General features: G+C 28.6%; 1 protein-coding gene across 1 annotated transcript in view; it reads left to right on the forward strand.

The window, feature by feature from the left end:
- The window catches only part of LOC111626857 (muscle M-line assembly protein unc-89-like), a 38,777-nt gene that overhangs the window by 18,221 nt on the left and 2,967 nt on the right, over nucleotides 1–17,589 (forward strand). Inside the window, exons 9-25 of the mRNA XM_023370411.1 lie at nucleotides 2,166–2,327; nucleotides 2,458–2,580; nucleotides 2,659–2,832; nucleotides 3,163–3,346; nucleotides 3,456–3,604; nucleotides 6,931–7,200; nucleotides 7,412–7,592; nucleotides 7,677–7,973; nucleotides 8,046–8,209; nucleotides 9,271–9,422; nucleotides 9,506–9,635; nucleotides 10,831–11,011; nucleotides 14,899–14,920; nucleotides 15,176–15,359; nucleotides 15,431–15,700; nucleotides 15,811–15,988; nucleotides 17,059–17,098. Of these exons, the coding sequence (XP_023226179.1) occupies nucleotides 2,166–2,327; nucleotides 2,458–2,580; nucleotides 2,659–2,832; nucleotides 3,163–3,346; nucleotides 3,456–3,604; nucleotides 6,931–7,200; nucleotides 7,412–7,592; nucleotides 7,677–7,973; nucleotides 8,046–8,209; nucleotides 9,271–9,422; nucleotides 9,506–9,635; nucleotides 10,831–11,011; nucleotides 14,899–14,920; nucleotides 15,176–15,359; nucleotides 15,431–15,700; nucleotides 15,811–15,988; nucleotides 17,059–17,098 (2,861 nt within the window). The remainder of the gene's footprint in view (nucleotides 1–2,165; nucleotides 2,328–2,457; nucleotides 2,581–2,658; nucleotides 2,833–3,162; nucleotides 3,347–3,455; nucleotides 3,605–6,930; nucleotides 7,201–7,411; nucleotides 7,593–7,676; nucleotides 7,974–8,045; nucleotides 8,210–9,270; nucleotides 9,423–9,505; nucleotides 9,636–10,830; nucleotides 11,012–14,898; nucleotides 14,921–15,175; nucleotides 15,360–15,430; nucleotides 15,701–15,810; nucleotides 15,989–17,058; nucleotides 17,099–17,589) is intronic.

Raw genomic sequence — 17,589 nt, forward strand, 5'->3', positions numbered from 1 at the left:
CACATAAACAGTAAAACGGATGAAGAAAAGACATCAGGAACAGTTGATAAGGAACATATGGAAAGAATCCCGGTAACATACAACCCGCAAATGAAAATGATATATAATTCAATTGCAAAGAAAAAAGGAATTAGAATTACATACAGAAGAAACCCTTCCATATATAATTTATTAAGGAACGGAAAAGACGCCCATAACCCGAACAGACTACCGGGAATATACACCATTCCCTTAATAGACGACAGATGGCAGAGGCAACTAATTTACATAGGATCTACTAAACGTCCGTTAGCCACTAGAATAAAGGAACATAAAGCAGATATCACCCACAACAAATATACAACAGCATTGTCTACATATGCAACAAACCCGGACATAATCCCGATTTTTAATGAGGCACGAATCATTCACACCACTCGTCATCAGGAACATCTAAGAACCTTGGAAGCGATGGAAATATACAGAGCAGATCGCAAATTAACCTGCATCAATCTTAAAGAAGAAATGAATCTTTCAACAGCGTGGCAGTATCTATTGGATGATGAATCGTAATTTATTATACGATACACGTGATTATTAGGGGATACGCACATCGTATCGCTACTAGTAAAATTATTTTTAGAAACGGCACGTGATTAGTTAAAATCGTATCGCCAGCAGTTAAAATTATTTTTAGAAACGGCACGTGATTATAAGATACACGAGATTATTATGGGATGCGCACAACATATCTCCACGAATATAATTTATAAAAAAATTAATTATAATTTGGAAAAGCACGTGATTACCTTCCGTAACTGAGCACGTTCTTATTTAAAAACATTCGATTTAAGAATCCAGTACAGTAAATTTGGCCTGAAGAAGAGCCCAGGAGGGGCATCGAAAGCGTTTGCCAATCTTTGTTTGGAGTTTTCACGCCGGATATTGGTTAAGAAGTAAGCATATTTGTTGTATATGACCCGGTGTGGGAGAAATCCTTGGTAATCTTGGAATTATTAATATCTTCAAACTATATTTATGAAAAATTTGAAAGTTGTGCTAGTTAATTTGGGAAGCAAAGGTTCCTAGATATTTATTGTATTTTGTATAATGGCATCATCTATAATTTATTATCCCACTTAATACCCTCACTTTCTTGTAATATTATTAAATTTTCATTGCTGTCCACTGAATATATATTAAAGAAAATACAGTTCATGTACAATTCCTAATATCAAGGACTATATAAACTTATTTATTGTGTTACTAATAAACATATCCTTTAATGACCTCATTTAGTGTTTGTTAGAAAAGTAATTAAAAATTGTAATGTTGCTAAAAATACATATTGGTAGGTAAATAGATTTTTTTAATGTTTTAATGTCATTTGGGAAATTACTTGAGATTATTCAGAATGACTGGGAAAAAGTTAGAATTCTTTTCGTAAGAAGTAATGGAAAACTAAGATTTAAGTAATGGGATATGCTTACATATATTTATATAAGTATTTAATTTGTTAAATTTTTTTAGACAACTGAAAATGTACATAGACTTGAAGGAAATTTATTCCCAATTTTGTCACGTGATATGGATCAAGTTGGTATTGTAGTAGAATATTTGAAACGTTGTTCTGATGATACTGCTCCAAAAATAAAGGTACTTTGAATAATATGATATATTTATATGTTTAATTAACATTTTAATATATATCATAACATATTAATATCTTCATAACAAAACTTATGTATTTTAGCAAATTCAGTCAGAAGTAGAAGCATATTTTAAAAGATCAGATTTCATATCACCATCATCAACTCTAAAGGAAGAAGAAGCTGTTATGAAATCAAAATTACAAAGTGTTTATGCAAAACTTCAGAAAGATGTTGCTTCTTATCAGATTTTAGTAGCAAACATGAATGCACTGTTTCATAATTTGAAAGAAGTAAGAATTTTATTTTTGTATCTTTTAAGAGATATCAATAATTTTAATTAAAACTTTATATATATATATATGTATTTAGTTAGATAATTTGATTGAAAAGCTACAGTCAGAATATCGAACAACAGTACTTTCACAGGACGCTACTCAAGCAGAAATTCAGCTTCAAAAGTTAGATACTACACATACTACAATTACAGAATTGTTCAAAAAAGTTGAAGAAGAAGCTAAAGAATTGATAAACAAGATTTCTGAATTAGAACCCTTTGATGCTGCAAGAAAAGATAAGGAAAAAATATTATATTTTATTAAAACATGTAAAGACCAATTCACTGTATTATTAGAAGAACAGAAGAAGAAAATGAAAGATAATCTTCAGATGTGTCATTTCAATGCTGAATTTAAAGATGTAATTACTTTTTAATATTTATTCTTTTGATAAAAATAATTTCTTTAATAATTTATTGATTTATAAATAATTGTAATTATAAGATTAAATTTTTATTTTAAAAATTAATAAATAATAATCCAAATTTTAGATTAATCGCGAAATCGATGATGTCCAGAAACAGTTGAAATCAATTGAAAATAGTTTTAGAGATTCTTTAGATGCTGCCAAACAAGCACTTTGGACTTTTAGAGATTTACAGAAAGGTGTTGAGGTATTATGAAATATTCTTATTTGCAAATTGATCTTCAAAATATACAATAAAAAATATATTTTTATTTATTTTTATTAGCATTTGGATCAAAAAATTAGAATTTTTATGGGAACTTTCAAATATAGCAAATCAGATAGTATTCAAAGAGAAATAGAAGCATTAAGAATAAAATGGACTTCAATTCAGGCAGAAATAAGCAAAGTTCATCATCTTATTAACATAGCTATAGAATGTTTTCAGCTCATAGAAGAAGTAAGATATTAAATTTTTTATTTGATTTCAAGTAATTTTGCATAAAATTTTAATATTTTCTAATCAGAATACTACTGTATAAATATAAATAAATAATTATATAAAGGTTCAAGAAATATTTTGAAAAATCAAAATATTTATCATGTTATAATTAATTTTGTTTTAAAGCTCATTGAAAATTGCCATTAATCACTAATTTTTTTTTACATTTGTATTATGCATCTTTCTTTACCAAATCTATCATGAAGATGGTTTTATGTTATTAAATATGTCCTGGAAATCTTTTTGTTAAATCGTAATAAACATTATTCTTCTTTAATAAAATTTTAGGCCAAAGACTGGTTTAAAGAAGGAAGTCAATTGTTAGTTACTATTGCGCGAAAATCATCATTGTGTAAGACAACTAATGATGCAGAGAGATTATTAAAAGAAGTTGAAGATTTTCTCTCAACAGGCAAAATTAAACAAGAAGAAAGATTTTATAAAATCTCAATACTTGTTCTTCAATTGTTTGGTAAGATACATAAACTTTGGAAATATTTCAGTGCAATTAATTAGACAATAAATTTAATATTTTATTTTTATCTGAAATAAAATGTAATAATATTTTTTTAAAATAATAGAAGGAAAAACTCCTAGTATAGTTCAGCAATTGACAATAAGAAGCAAAGACATGAGCGAATCATTAGAAGTAATTAAAAAAGAATTATATAGTCTTATTGAAAATCTGAAGGCAGCTGAAGAAGAACAAGCAAAAGAAAAGATTATTAAAGTAAGACATTATACAAGGTCTGATCAAAAAGTATCTGACCTGTGGTCAGGGAAAAATACCTATGTATCTGTTAGATTCATACACTAGTTCCCTTCAAAATAGGCCCCTTTTGAGTTCACATACTTCTTCCAACAGTGCTTTCACTGTTAGAAGCATTTTTCAAAGTCACTTATCAGGATCTCCATCAGACACTTTATTGCATTAGTCTTGATCATCTTTGCATCCTGAAATTTCTTTCCTTTGAATGGCATCTTGAGTTTAGGAAAGAGCCAAAAGTTGGCTAGAGCTAGGTCTAGGGAGTAAGGAGGCTGCTGAATGTGTGCAATACCATGTTTTGCAAGGAATGTCTGGATGAGATATGATCTCTGGGCCAGAGCATTGTTATGATGAATGCTGTTAGGTATAAGAGATCACAGCATCTCATAGATAATGTAAAACAGTCAGATAGTACTCCTTTGTCACAGTTTGTCCATGAGAGGCATATTCCTGATGAACTATGCTCTAGTGGTAAAAAAAATCAACATTACCTTCATATTGCTGCATGATTGCTGTTCCTTCTTTGGCTATGGAAACCATAGCATTTTTGACTGGGATGATTTGCCTCTGTTTCAGGATCATACCTAGACCCAAGTGTCATCTCTGGTTATAATTTTCATGAAATCAGGATCTGTCATGTTCTTCCATTTTCACTTAATCACCACCACCACTACTACTACACTGTCACAGCTTCCCTAAAGGGATGGCCAAGAAAAAAGTGTCTTTCCTGCGCATGGCACCCTGCAAGCTTCACTTCTCTAAAGAATGTCATATGGGCAGGGCATAGCACACCAGGAACACTCACCAAACTTTTGCTCTAGAGCTTGCTGAAATGATGCACTTCACCCATATCTGACAATCTTGTGCCATTTCTGTCTATCCATACATACCTCTACATATCCATACTCTCAGTATCCATACATACCTCTTTTGCTTCTTCCACATTCATGACTCTTTTCACACACTCTCAGTATCCTTCTTTCACTCTTTGTCTGTTTCTCTTTTAGACAGTCTTCCACTTACTCAGCCTATCTTTTCCTTAGTCTTCCATACTCTCTCCTTCCCTCCACATTCTTATACACCTTATCTTTTGACATTCTCTCTTCATGGCCAAATCAATGCAGACATCTTTGATGCACTTGCTCAATTGCATCCTCTTTCACATCGAACTACACCAACACTTCCTCATTACTCACTAGCTCTTTCCTTGTCACACTTCATGTATACCTCGAGATCTCATCTCAGCTGCAGTCATTCTGCTTATGCTTTGCTCCCCACACCCATGTTTCACAACCATAAAGCAGAGTTGAGAGGACCATACTCTTGTACATAGCCATACTTGCCTTCTTCAGAAACATATTCTTACAAACCAAATGCCCTGTGCATCCAACCACTTTCATACAAGCATTCACTCATCTTCCAATTCCCTATCTATTCTGCCATTCCTCTCAAGTAAACAAACTAACCTGCTCTATCATCACACCATTCAGCTGTATCTTGCACTCACTCACTTGCTCATCTTTTTCAAACACTAAAACTTTTGTTTTCTCTCAATTTAATGCCATTTTTTTGCAGCTTTCATTCAACTTCAACATAAGATACTGCAGTTAACTTTGGCTTTCAGCCAGTAGAACACTATAATCAGCATATAATAAGTAATTGAACTCTCACAACTCACTTTCACACTGATTTGCTCTTCTTTCTACTGTGTCATATATTGTCCAAGTACAAATTGAATAACCAGAGAGACATCACACATACTTTCATTCTCAACCAGACAATCCTGTCATTAATGCATTCATAAGATTTAAAACACTCTTTCAGACAGAAACTAACATAGAGAAACACTCCACATTTGCCAAATTCTCTTGTATAAACACCAGAAGATGCATGTAAAACCCTCTCACTCATTCAAGCACTTACCCTTACATTTTGTTTCAGATGCACATAATACATCCACCTTTCCTTCATATGTCACATTTAACAGCAGTTGCTCTTTCAACATAGACAGACCCTGAACATTCCATACATTGAATCTCACCTCATGTTCACATCTTTTAACATGAGCACAGAGGCATCTTCCCACGTTATTCCATTTTTAATGAAAGCTTTTTTTTTTTTTTTTTTTTTGAGGGACCAACCCCAACTCCCAACCTGGAGGACCAAGTTGGGGGTTGGACCCTCCCTTAGTCTGACCCAGGGACGAATCTATATAGGGACTAATAGGGCTTGAGTCCTGGGCCCCCAAGTGTCAAGGACCCACAAAAATTGAATTATTATAATAAATTTTTAATGTTTTTATTAATTCCATTAATTTCATAAATAAATATATTTCAACTCTGATTTTTATGTTATTAAAATGAATTTTAAACCCCAATTTAAAGATTCTTAATCTAACAAAAAAAATGGGGCCCATTGGACTTCAATAAGCCCTAGGCACCCAAAAAACCTAAATCCACCCATGGTTTGATCTCTCACCAGCAACCTTTCTGCCATGGCTACCACTGGTTAAGCCCTCAGGGTCATTGACACACACAAACCCCACCATCATAAGGTGGGGATATCAGGGTGGGGACTTAATCACTAATGCAATAATAACAGCATTAACTGCTGCTATAAACTGCAACTGAGATAGCTGCATGTCTAATGCATCTATCTCAGTTGCATGACAGAGACTGCAGGGTAAGACAGGCTCACAAAATTCACACAAATGCAGTTAGGTTCAAGGTCATATGATGACATAATCTCCTCCCTAGCTTGCAAATACTTGCAAAGAAAAAAAAAATAAAGTCAGATACTTTTTGATTGGATCTTGTATATTATTTGATGATAATAATAATAATAAATAAATATTCAAATTATGCATTTTTTAATTATTTAACCTGTTTTTTTAATGTTAAATTTAATAAAATCAGAGTTTTCTTTAACTGCAGTCTTATTTACTTACTCTACTTAATATTAACTTACATTTTAAGAATAATGAACTGATAAGTTAAAAAAAATTTAATAATTTAAATTTAAATAAAATGGTTAAACAAATTATTATAGAATATTGTTATTTATTCAATAAGTTTCTAAGTATTTCTTGATCATAATATTAGAATCAAAAAAATTTATTTAAAAGAAAATAATTAAAATTATATTAATAAACATTTTTATTTTTAAAGAAAAGTGTTTATTTATATACTTTTAATAATTTTTAATATTAATCTTTTAAGAAAAATTAGCATTATTTAAGAAATAAAAATAGCATTTTAAATACATAATGTTATTTTTAATTTTTCTAACAGGACATCAAGGCTGAAGCATCAAGACAATTTCATTCAGAATTTTCAACAATTATTCATAAACCAATTGAAATTTCTGAAAAACAAGTCACAACAATTCATACATCTTCTCCAAAAATTATTAGAAAGGAGATAATTGAAAGTCCAAAACTTCAAAGACGGACAATTAATGGAAAACCTCCCATATTCACAGTTCCCTTAAACGATAGCCAAGTGCAAGAAGGATCCAAATTTGTATTTTATTGTCAAATTGAAGCCGGCCATAATCCTATAGTAGGTTACAGAAATTTATTCAAAATATACATAAATCATTATTTTGGATAGAATCTTTTTAATGCTATTCTANATTCAAATAAAAATGTAGAAATAATGATAAAATTTCTTTAAAATTATAGAATTTTGCCAAAATTTTTTGTCATTTGCATTTATGAGGCAAAGTGTTACTTAATTTAATTTTTATTTTTTTTTTAATTTAATTATTTAGGTTAGATGGTATAAAAATGATATGTTGATTTATAATAATCCTGACTATGCAATTGGTTTGGAAAACAATATTTGCACTTTAACTATTGAAGAAACTTTACTTGAAGATTCTGCAGTATATACATGCAAAGTTGAAAATGAATTTGGTAAAGCAGAAAGTAGTGCCCATTTACATGTAAAAGGTTAGTAAAAATATATATACTTTAATTAAAAATTTACAAATTGTTCTAGCTTATTGAAATTCATCTAATCTTCAATTTTTAAAGAAACCAGACCTCGTATTGAACCACCTCACTTTACTAAAGAATTGGAACCTGGTAAAGTTAAAGAAAGAGAATCATTTAAATTTACCTGTCAAGTCACTGGAAATCCTTTACCGCTTGTCTCGTGGTATAAGAAAGATGTCTGTATTGATAGTTCACCTGATTATGTTATCATCTTTAATAATGGATTTTGTCAGCTCCATATAAAAGAAGCCCATCTAGAGGATGAAGGATGTTATTCTTGTCGAGCAACAAATAAAGCTGGACAAGCTGAATGCAGTGCTACATTAAATATCATTTGTAAATAAAAGTATTTATTACTTATTAACTTTTAAAATGTACATTTATTAAATTATATATATTTATTTTCAGCTTTATTTCCCATTGAAGCTCCAGCATTTTTAATTCCGTTATCAAATGTCACAGTAAGAAGTGGTCATAATTTACATTTAGAATGTCAAATTCGTGGCTATCCATCTCCAGTTCTAACATGGTCTCATAATGGAGTAATATTAAAGGAAAATAGCAATACTAGGGTAAATTTCTAAAAGATTTTTTTCAGAATTACAAGAAAATCTATTTGTATATATCTTTAACTTAATCATATAAATAAATTTCCGTAACATTAAATACGTGCAAATAAATAAATTTTTTATATAAGGTTTTAAATAACAAATACAATTATGTTAATACAGTAAAAATCTCTTTCAAAATATTATCATTAGCACTTCTCTGTACCTTGTTTCTTGACAGGAGTTTATGCAGTAATGGCAACAGACAATTACCTGACAATATTACATGTTCAACAACAGATAGCCTCCAACAAAGGGGGGTCCATGCCTCATTTACTTTTGACATCAGATCCAATTGGCCCAGTTCATTTCATTCATTTTTATCATGCCAGTACCAGACTTCTTGCCTGAACTTATAGAAAGTTTCTTACTATTAAATTGTCAGTATTATGTACAGGCTATCATACTTTTTATGCTATCTGCTGGTACAGCATTCCATCCCTGATTATAATGATATATTTCAAGAGAGATTTTTATTAAATTGTTTGACTTTTTAACTATGAACTGTACTTCATAACAATGATTTTATTTAATTTGTAATACAGTAGAGCGAATCAATCCGAATATCCGAATCAATTGGGAACTGGGGTTGTTTGGATAACTTATTTTTCGGATAACCGATTATGTACAAAAAAATATATTAACCTATCCCATGTTGAAATTTTTCTCTGTTGCATGTTGCTTTGTGTTGAATTTTTGTCGATGTTAAGCCTAACAAAAATTTTTATAATAATAATTGTGGCTATTGTATTGTTAAAAATTATTTCTTTATTTTGTACAAACAAAATAAATATATTGAAAAATATAAAACCAAAAAAAGTTATACTTTAGAAGTTAATTTAGTATCAAAAACATTTGATTCAGCTTGACACAATCCGACTGGAATGCTGTCGGTTAACCGACATTTTGGTTGATTGGCTTTCAGATAAACGACCCTTACTGTATTTTACTTTGATAATTATATTATTATTAAAAAATAACATGTTGTATGTAATATTTTATTGAAACAATCAAAACCTTTGCAGCTTCGTTTTGATCAAAATAAAGCAGTACTAGAGAAGCCAATTGCTACTCTTAAAGATTCTGGTACATATACTATCACTGCTAGAAATCTTGCAGGAGAAGCCATTTCATCTAGTTATGTCTGCATTAAAGAAAAATTAATATTAGAAGCTTCGTGAGTTTATGGTTATTAATTTTTCATATTATATTCTATTGTATTAAAAACTGAAATTGTAAAATATATTACCAATTATTTAGTGATTCAGATGCAATATCTGATACAGACATTGTTAAACCAATTATCAAAGAAGCTTTGGAAAGTCAGCAAGTCTACGTAAATGGTTGTATTCAGTTGGATTGTGTGATTATTGGAAATCCAGAACCTGAAGTAAGGATTATTATTTTATAATACAGTAATTAAATTTAAACAGAAATATTAATAATTGTTCCTTTAGCATAATATTTAACTTTATGTATAAAATCCATTAAATTTTTTTGTCATATAAATTAGTGAATGGGATATATCTTTAATTTATTACAAAGATTCAAATAAAAATGTAGAAATAATGATAAAATTACAAATAAGATATTACTACTAAACATAGGCATCTACATTTAATTTTTTTTTTTTAATAAATAATAAGTCGGTTTGAATTATTATTTATTACAAGCATAAATTGTTTTTAATAATTCTATTGTAGAGCTTCATTAAATTAGTTTTATTAGCTTTCAAAACGTTATTCAATATCTAATTAGTAATTTTATAGTAATCACAAATACATCAATATTTGTGTCATTAATTATTTTAAATTAAAATATCTAATACATCAGGTAAACTTTTTAATTTTTGAGTTATAAAAGAATAAAGATTTAACACATTGAATTAATACAAATGCCAAATGCCTAGTTTGCATATAAATTTTCCTGCATTGTAAATTAGACTTAAAACCAGTTGTAAGACGATTAATCTTGTAGAAAGCTATTCAAAGCTGTCATACTCGTGTCATACTTATGTAAAATGATTGTCATATATCATTAAATTCAAGTTGTAGTTATGCATTTTTTCTATCTAATCTATTTTGTATTAAAAATATATTTTGGGAGATTAATAATTTAATAATACATCATCATGTTTGATCAAATAATATAAATATTTATATACATAAAGTTATCCATACTAATATTTTATTTTATACAAATAATAGAAAAATCAAAACAATTTTTCAATGTTTTATATATGTAAATATACATTCATTTAGTATGATTGTTATTAGTAAATGGTGGTATTTTCTTATATTAAGCAAAAATTAATATTAACAAAGATATTGATGTTAATTGAGATTTTTATTGGACTTCAATGTTAAATGGTTAGGAATAGCTAAACATTTATTTCAATTCAGTTTCTTTAAAAATATGATAAAACATTTCAGAATTAATGCATTTATTAAATATTTTATACTGTAAATCTTAGATTTTTATTTATAATGTATTTATGATAAAATTATTCTCATGCCAATAATAAATCTTATAATTAATTACTATCAAATTATTAAATTATATGATGATATAAAAATGTTTTTTAGGTAATCTGGTATCATAATGGAAAACCAGTTAAAGAATCTGATAAACTGAAATTGCTTTTTGAGGGTGACAGATGCTCATTAATCCTCAAAGATATTAGTTTAAGTGATGCTGGAAGTTATAGATGTGTAGCAATTAATCCTGCAGGAGAAGCATCTAGTGAATGCACCATATCAGTAAAATGTATGTATTTATATTTATAGTTTGTGCTAGTGATTTTTTTTAATCATAAATATCAGGAATGTCAAATCTGCCTTAATTTTAAAATATTCTATATTTCATTTAAAATTGTTTTGCCAAAATACAAATTTTTAAAAATAAAATAATTTACATAAAACATACAGTGAAGTATCAAAACCCTGGATGACAAAAATTGTATATTAATTAACCCTTTCAATGATAACTTTATTGTTGATGTTTTAATTTTCATTCAGATTTCATAATCTTTTAATTTTGAAAATACATCAATTATATTTTTTGTTTAAATATAATGATTCTGTAAATTATGTTTGTAATATCTGTAAGTATTCCTATATTCCTTGTGAAATATTGGCATGAACTTAGAACACCTAAGCATAAATTACAGTGTATTTATAGTTTATGGTACTTAAATGCTAATTTACATGTATATTTGAAAATTCAGATAGAGTCTAGCTCCAATTAGTTCAGATTTTCAATCTTTCACTGTAATATATTTTCATTAGATTTTAATTTTCTGTTCCTAATTTTTTTGTCTTCATTAGATTGGTGTTATTATATTCATTTTACAGTATATTAAATGTTTCTAACTTTAAAATCTGTAGTTCTCATGAAAGAGAATAGCAATCTTTGATATACAAAAATGACAACTCCATCTTTTATATTAATTTTCATACCAAAAACAAACCTCACTCAAGGAAATGAGTTTTTTACTTTGTCAAAATATTAGATGATTAGAATTTAAAATGTAACATTTGAAACATTAGATTCTAAATTGAACAGTATTTAAGTTGCTGAAGATGAGAAGATATAACTTCTGGAATACGAGGGTAGGCTGAAAAGTAATGCACACATGCTTGTAGAGTGTGGACGAAATGATTTTCAGAAGTGTGCCAGGAATGTTACTTCCATATGGAAGTAACATTCCTGGGATAGAGTCAATAGGCATAGAGGGGGAATGTTACTTCCATATGGAAGTAACATTCCCCCTCTATGCGCATATGCAGTTTGAGGTTGTTGCGTTCATTCAGTATATTTTGAGAAGTGGAAATATGGAGACGTGTTCTAGTGCTATGTCAACGCAAGTTAAACAGCGTGCTGTTATTGAATTTTTAACTGCTGAAAAAGTGACTCCTACTGAGGTTCATCGTCGTTTAAAGGCTGTTTATGGTGATAATGCTATTGATAGGTTTACTGTAAATCTATGAATAATAAAATTTTGTGGTTGCAAGCCTGGAAAAGCCATAATTGTTGATGAAACATGCAGCGGACATCCGATCACTGCCACAGACAATTATCGTTGCCCCTCGTCGCAATGTTTAATTCTTCTCACTACATACAGACTCTAAAACAGCTCTGATGTTGGGTTTGTCATGTTAGAGGCAGCCTGGAAACAATAATCTTCTAACATGACAATGCTCATCCATTTCAGTGACAGAATGAAAAAACTTGTTAAAAGTTGGTAGAAATGTGTTAGCCTTAATGGTGACTATGTTGAAAAATAAATATATGATTTTGAAGCTTAAGAATTGTACTTTAATGTACTTTTTGCCTGATCTTGCTATTTGTTTTTGTTCGTATTCTACAATAACAAAATAAAAAGTCAGTTCCTTGATTGAAGGTTTGTTTTGACATGAAAATAACAGGACAACAATTTTTCATTAATTAAAAGTAAAATTTCTTCTCTTCACAAAGGTTATAATCCTAACATAGGACCCTGGTATAACAGAACAAATCACTGTAGTTTATAAGAAAAATGGATACATCTTTAGTGAGTTTAAAACTTTATATTCAGATTCTGCTCAAGTGTTGTATCCATTTATCATGTTACATTCATAAGTAATATGTTGTGCAAAGATTGTCTCATTTCTCTATGTTAGAGTGAAACTGTATTGTATGGAGATTACTTGTAGTTTTAAAATTATCTGTTACATAATAACTCAGCCATTTGTTGAATGAATATATATATAAATCATAGTACAAAAACTTATTAACTACAATCATCTAATTCTAAATCCGAAATAAATACAGTAATACCCCGAACTTACGTGATAGGTGGGACTGAGCGATAACCGCGTAAGTCGGGGTATAATTTCGCAATTTGTGTAAACTCCAAGTCAGATGTATGTAAGCTAATAAATGTTCCTGTTAATCTTATCTCATCTTTTGAATCAAAAGATACAACGTTCACGGTTACAAGAATTCACCACATAGAGTCTCTTGAGTCTTCGTAGATATAACAAACACAGAAATAAATAACACAAAATAAATTGTAGCTATGTGTCGATTCCGCTCAACACGTCCGAACATGTAAGCTGAACAATAGCGTGGGGGGAGTGAGTAATCGAGAGTTGCATGGCGCTCAAACAAAAGACGAATCGACGAGATTTGAAAATCGCGTAACTCCGGATTCGCGTAAGTCGGGGTAGCGTAAATCGAGGTATTACTGTATTAATTTCCATCACTAGTTTTAATTTCTTGCCCTCTGTGGACATTCAAGGTTTTTCATATTTGCTAAAAGACTTCCTAAATCTTCTTTAAGTTACTTTTTCTTAAATAATATAGGTATTACTCTAGCCTCTACAAAGCTTTTTGTTTTTGCTAAAATCCACAAATATAGAAATTAAGATTTGTAGTGGAGAAAAGTCACTCCCCACATACCTTTTTGAATAATAATTTCTCAATACATTTTGCTTTTTGTGAATTTATCTTCCAACTATTGGTAGAATTTTCCTTAGAATGCAATAAGTCTCTGAAGAGAAAGCTAATTTCAAATAATTTGAAATAAATTTCATGAGATCTAATAAAGTTGGATGTTTTATTTGTATTTTCAGCAAATTCTCCTATATCTATTCATATTAAACATAATTTTTATAGTAAAATGTGATTGCTAATAGAATCTTTATTAAACAATGTATAAAACTTTTGATATGCAACTATAACGATTATCCATATCTAATGTGTTCCCAAAAATGGAAAACTCTTGACATTGAAATCATTATTTCCTACAGGAAAAAAAATCTAACTTAGTTCTGGTTCATTTAAAGTAACCATTTTCTCAAATGACAAAAAAATGTTGCAAAATAACCTATTTACCTATTATGCCATGGCTTTAGCATGATTGTAAACAAGTAAATGAGAACATTAAAGTATAGGTCTGTAATCATTAATGCAACAAATAAAATTTCTAATAGGACTAATGAACAAATTTAAGTAGTGAACCTGTTGTAATGAACTGTTAAAAATAAGCTCATAAGATTGCATTTGAAATTTTGTGATAAAAATCACTAGGAGTTGTCTGTAAATGATGTCATGCCTCATGCAGGAGGGGATAGTTCAGAATGTGACGATGTTATAAAGAGGAGGAGATGATCATTGTGATGTCATGCTTTACATTTACCATTAATCAGTATCACACATGCTTTTTTAACACATAAATATAAGTACAAAAAAGTTTTTTTAAAGAACACTGAAAGATAGCAAAAAGTAAATGTGTACATACAGTAAGTTTACTGTGGTCATAATAGATAGTGTGATGTGTGGTACTATAATAGTGTAGAATACTTCCCACTTTTACTGTAGTGACATTTCAATTTTCCTCACAAATGCTCTTTGAAGAAATTTGTAATACTACGATTATTTGATTCAGATATTATGATGGGAACTAAAAAAAAAACTATTCACTGTAGCAGGAATTCAGATACTAGGGGTATGGTTATGTATTTATATTTTATTAACTTTATGTTAATTATAAATTGCTTTGCAAAATATTTAATTAATATATTTATAAAATTAAGAATAGTTATGAAATCATTAAATAATTTTTAATATTAATAAATAAATAAATATGTTTATTTTTCTTTTTTCAACAGCTGACTCACCAAGTCATAAAATGTAAGTAATAATGCCATATTAATCAAATTAAAAATCATTTATAAAAATTTTATTTACTTTAAAAAATATTTTTAATAATAATAATAATAATATTTTTGAATAGTAGACCTATAAGTAGAAAATTTATTAATTTAAATAAACAGTATATTAATGTTGTAAAGAGTCATTCTGCAGTTATTTGAAAAAAAAAAATTAAATATATTGTATACAAATCCTTTACATTATTTTGAAAGTTATTGCTCTTTACTTAAACAGTTATAAAGAATTTAGAGTGTTAGAAGAAAGAATTACCTCTCCCAAATTTGTACAACTTTTGGAAGACATAACACTGTCAAAAGGGAAAAACATGAAACTTCAATGCAAAGTTATTGGAGAATCCGAGTTAACCATCTTTTGGTATAAGGATGGGCAAAAATTACACAATTCTAGCAAATATAAAGTAAGATTTAAAATAATAATCAAATAGCAATACATAAATGAATTATACATATAACAATATACACTTTTTAGATTGATAATGATCATAAAACTGGACATCTTTCTTTGACAATATATGATGTTAATCAGAGTGATGAAGGAAAATATGTTGTTCAAGCATTGAATAAATATGGTGAAGCAAAATGTTATTGTTCCATACTTGCATCATCTCCTAAAGTACCACAAAAACCTATCGTTCCAGAGATACCACCAAAATTTCTTATCTTACTTCGGAATACTCATGTCATAAAGGGACAAGAAGCAAAATTTGATTGCTTAATTAGTGGAACACCAAAACCTGCAGTAAGTAATCATGCACCATGAGTCTTTTAACTCAAAGTGCTTCTGGCATTGTACAAGTAATTACAAAATTATGAATAAAATGTAGAAAAATCAAGCTTTCTATCTTTCAGGTAACATGGTATTTTGAAGACAAGCCACTCAGCAGAAGTGAAAGTTATATTATTACTGAAGATGGCCATCGGCAGTCATTAGTAGTTCTTAATACTTCTGACAAAAACAGTGGAAGATATAGTGTAACAGCTGAAAATAACAGTGGAAAAGCTACTTCTTCTGCATATTTAACTGTTGGTAATTAAGATTTCCTATTAATTTCTTTATTATAATAACCCTCATATTCTATTCAATATTAAATTTCTGTTAATAAATATTTTACCAAAACTTGCAATTTTTAACAACAGTGTCAAGGATACTTAGTCTGGTTTTTATGTTGAATTTTCAATGAGTAGTTTCTCTTTGAGGATAATTTTAAAGTGAAAGTATTCATTGAAAATTGGTTCCTATTTTTAATTATTATTATAGTGTGAAAACTTCTTAATAATGATAATTTCTAAAACTGAAAACTTTTATTGTTTGAATCAAGAATTTCTAATTAAACTAGCTATTCTTTAGAGTAAACTCTTGAAAGAAGAATATAGTCAAAAGAACAAACTTTTAATTCTGAAAAATTGTTGTTTTAAATCACATTATACATTTGTTCGTCTAATCTGACAAAATTAATAATAATAGAAAAGCTGTAAATTGTTATTCGGATGGCTATTGCAATTTTTACAAAGGCAGTTAGTGTCAGTCTACTGTGCTGGAGACCTGGGATACAACCAACTCATCCCATAAAATCTTCATGGGTGATCTTTTCTATTTATTATTACTTTTACTAAATACTGGAAAAAGCCTAGTACATGAAATACAATTTTAAAAAGTTAAATAGAACAAGATATCAATTAGATTTAAGGTAATGTTTTTAAACAATAGTTAGCTTTATTAATATAAAGTTACTTTTTGAAAGATTCTTTCATAATATCAACATCTGTGCTTCGTTTTTAATCATAAGATACAAATAACATTTAAAGGAGGTTCATATTTTTTAATGAATATGTTAAATAACATTTGTTATTGAACAACTTTTGTTGCTCTTTCAAGAATTTGTACTAAAAAAATGATAAAATATTATACAAAGGCAGCTAATTTATCATCAAAAATTTTTGGCTTTTGAGCTTTTATTACATATGCAAACCTCAAAAAGTAAGTTATAATAGTTTATAAGTTTATTTCCATTAACTCTAATATAGTTACAAAAGTAAGAATCCTAAAAAACTTAAGGATAACTAGACAATTGTTAATTGTGTAATTTTTAATTTTAGAATCTCCCACCAAGTCAGTTTGGAATGGCATTGAAGAAAGGTACAGCAATTCTATTTTATAGATATTTGTTTAAAATATAAAATTTCACAATTACATAAATTACTTGCACAAGTTTTATTTTCCTATAAAATGAGCTACTCTTTACTTTTAAAATGTCATACTTCGTCGTATAAACATTTCTCAAATAGATACAAGGAAGTAAACTTGATAAATTTTTTAATATATGCTGGTTTGTTAACATTCTTACAAAAAAATAAATCTAAGTAAAAACAAAATAGTATGTTTATAATAGCTAGTCATTTCTTTATAGATTCATTCCTTTGTTGTTTATTTTCCACAAGCAGTTGCATTATACATTATGCAAAATTACTATCATTGTATGATAATCTGTAATAAAATTTAATGTTTGCTTTTTAGTCTAAGTAGGTGTGATTGAACCCTTTAAATTTGAAAAAGAGCCATACACTCATTTTCACATAATTTGGAATAGTTTATAAAATGTGAATGTTCTGATATGATCAAAAGAAATG

Source organism: Centruroides sculpturatus, unplaced genomic scaffold (assembly GCF_000671375.1).
Source record: "Centruroides sculpturatus isolate CEXI.00-Female unplaced genomic scaffold, Cexi_2.0 scaffold93, whole genome shotgun sequence".
Taxonomy (NCBI): Eukaryota; Metazoa; Arthropoda; class Arachnida; order Scorpiones; family Buthidae; genus Centruroides; species Centruroides sculpturatus.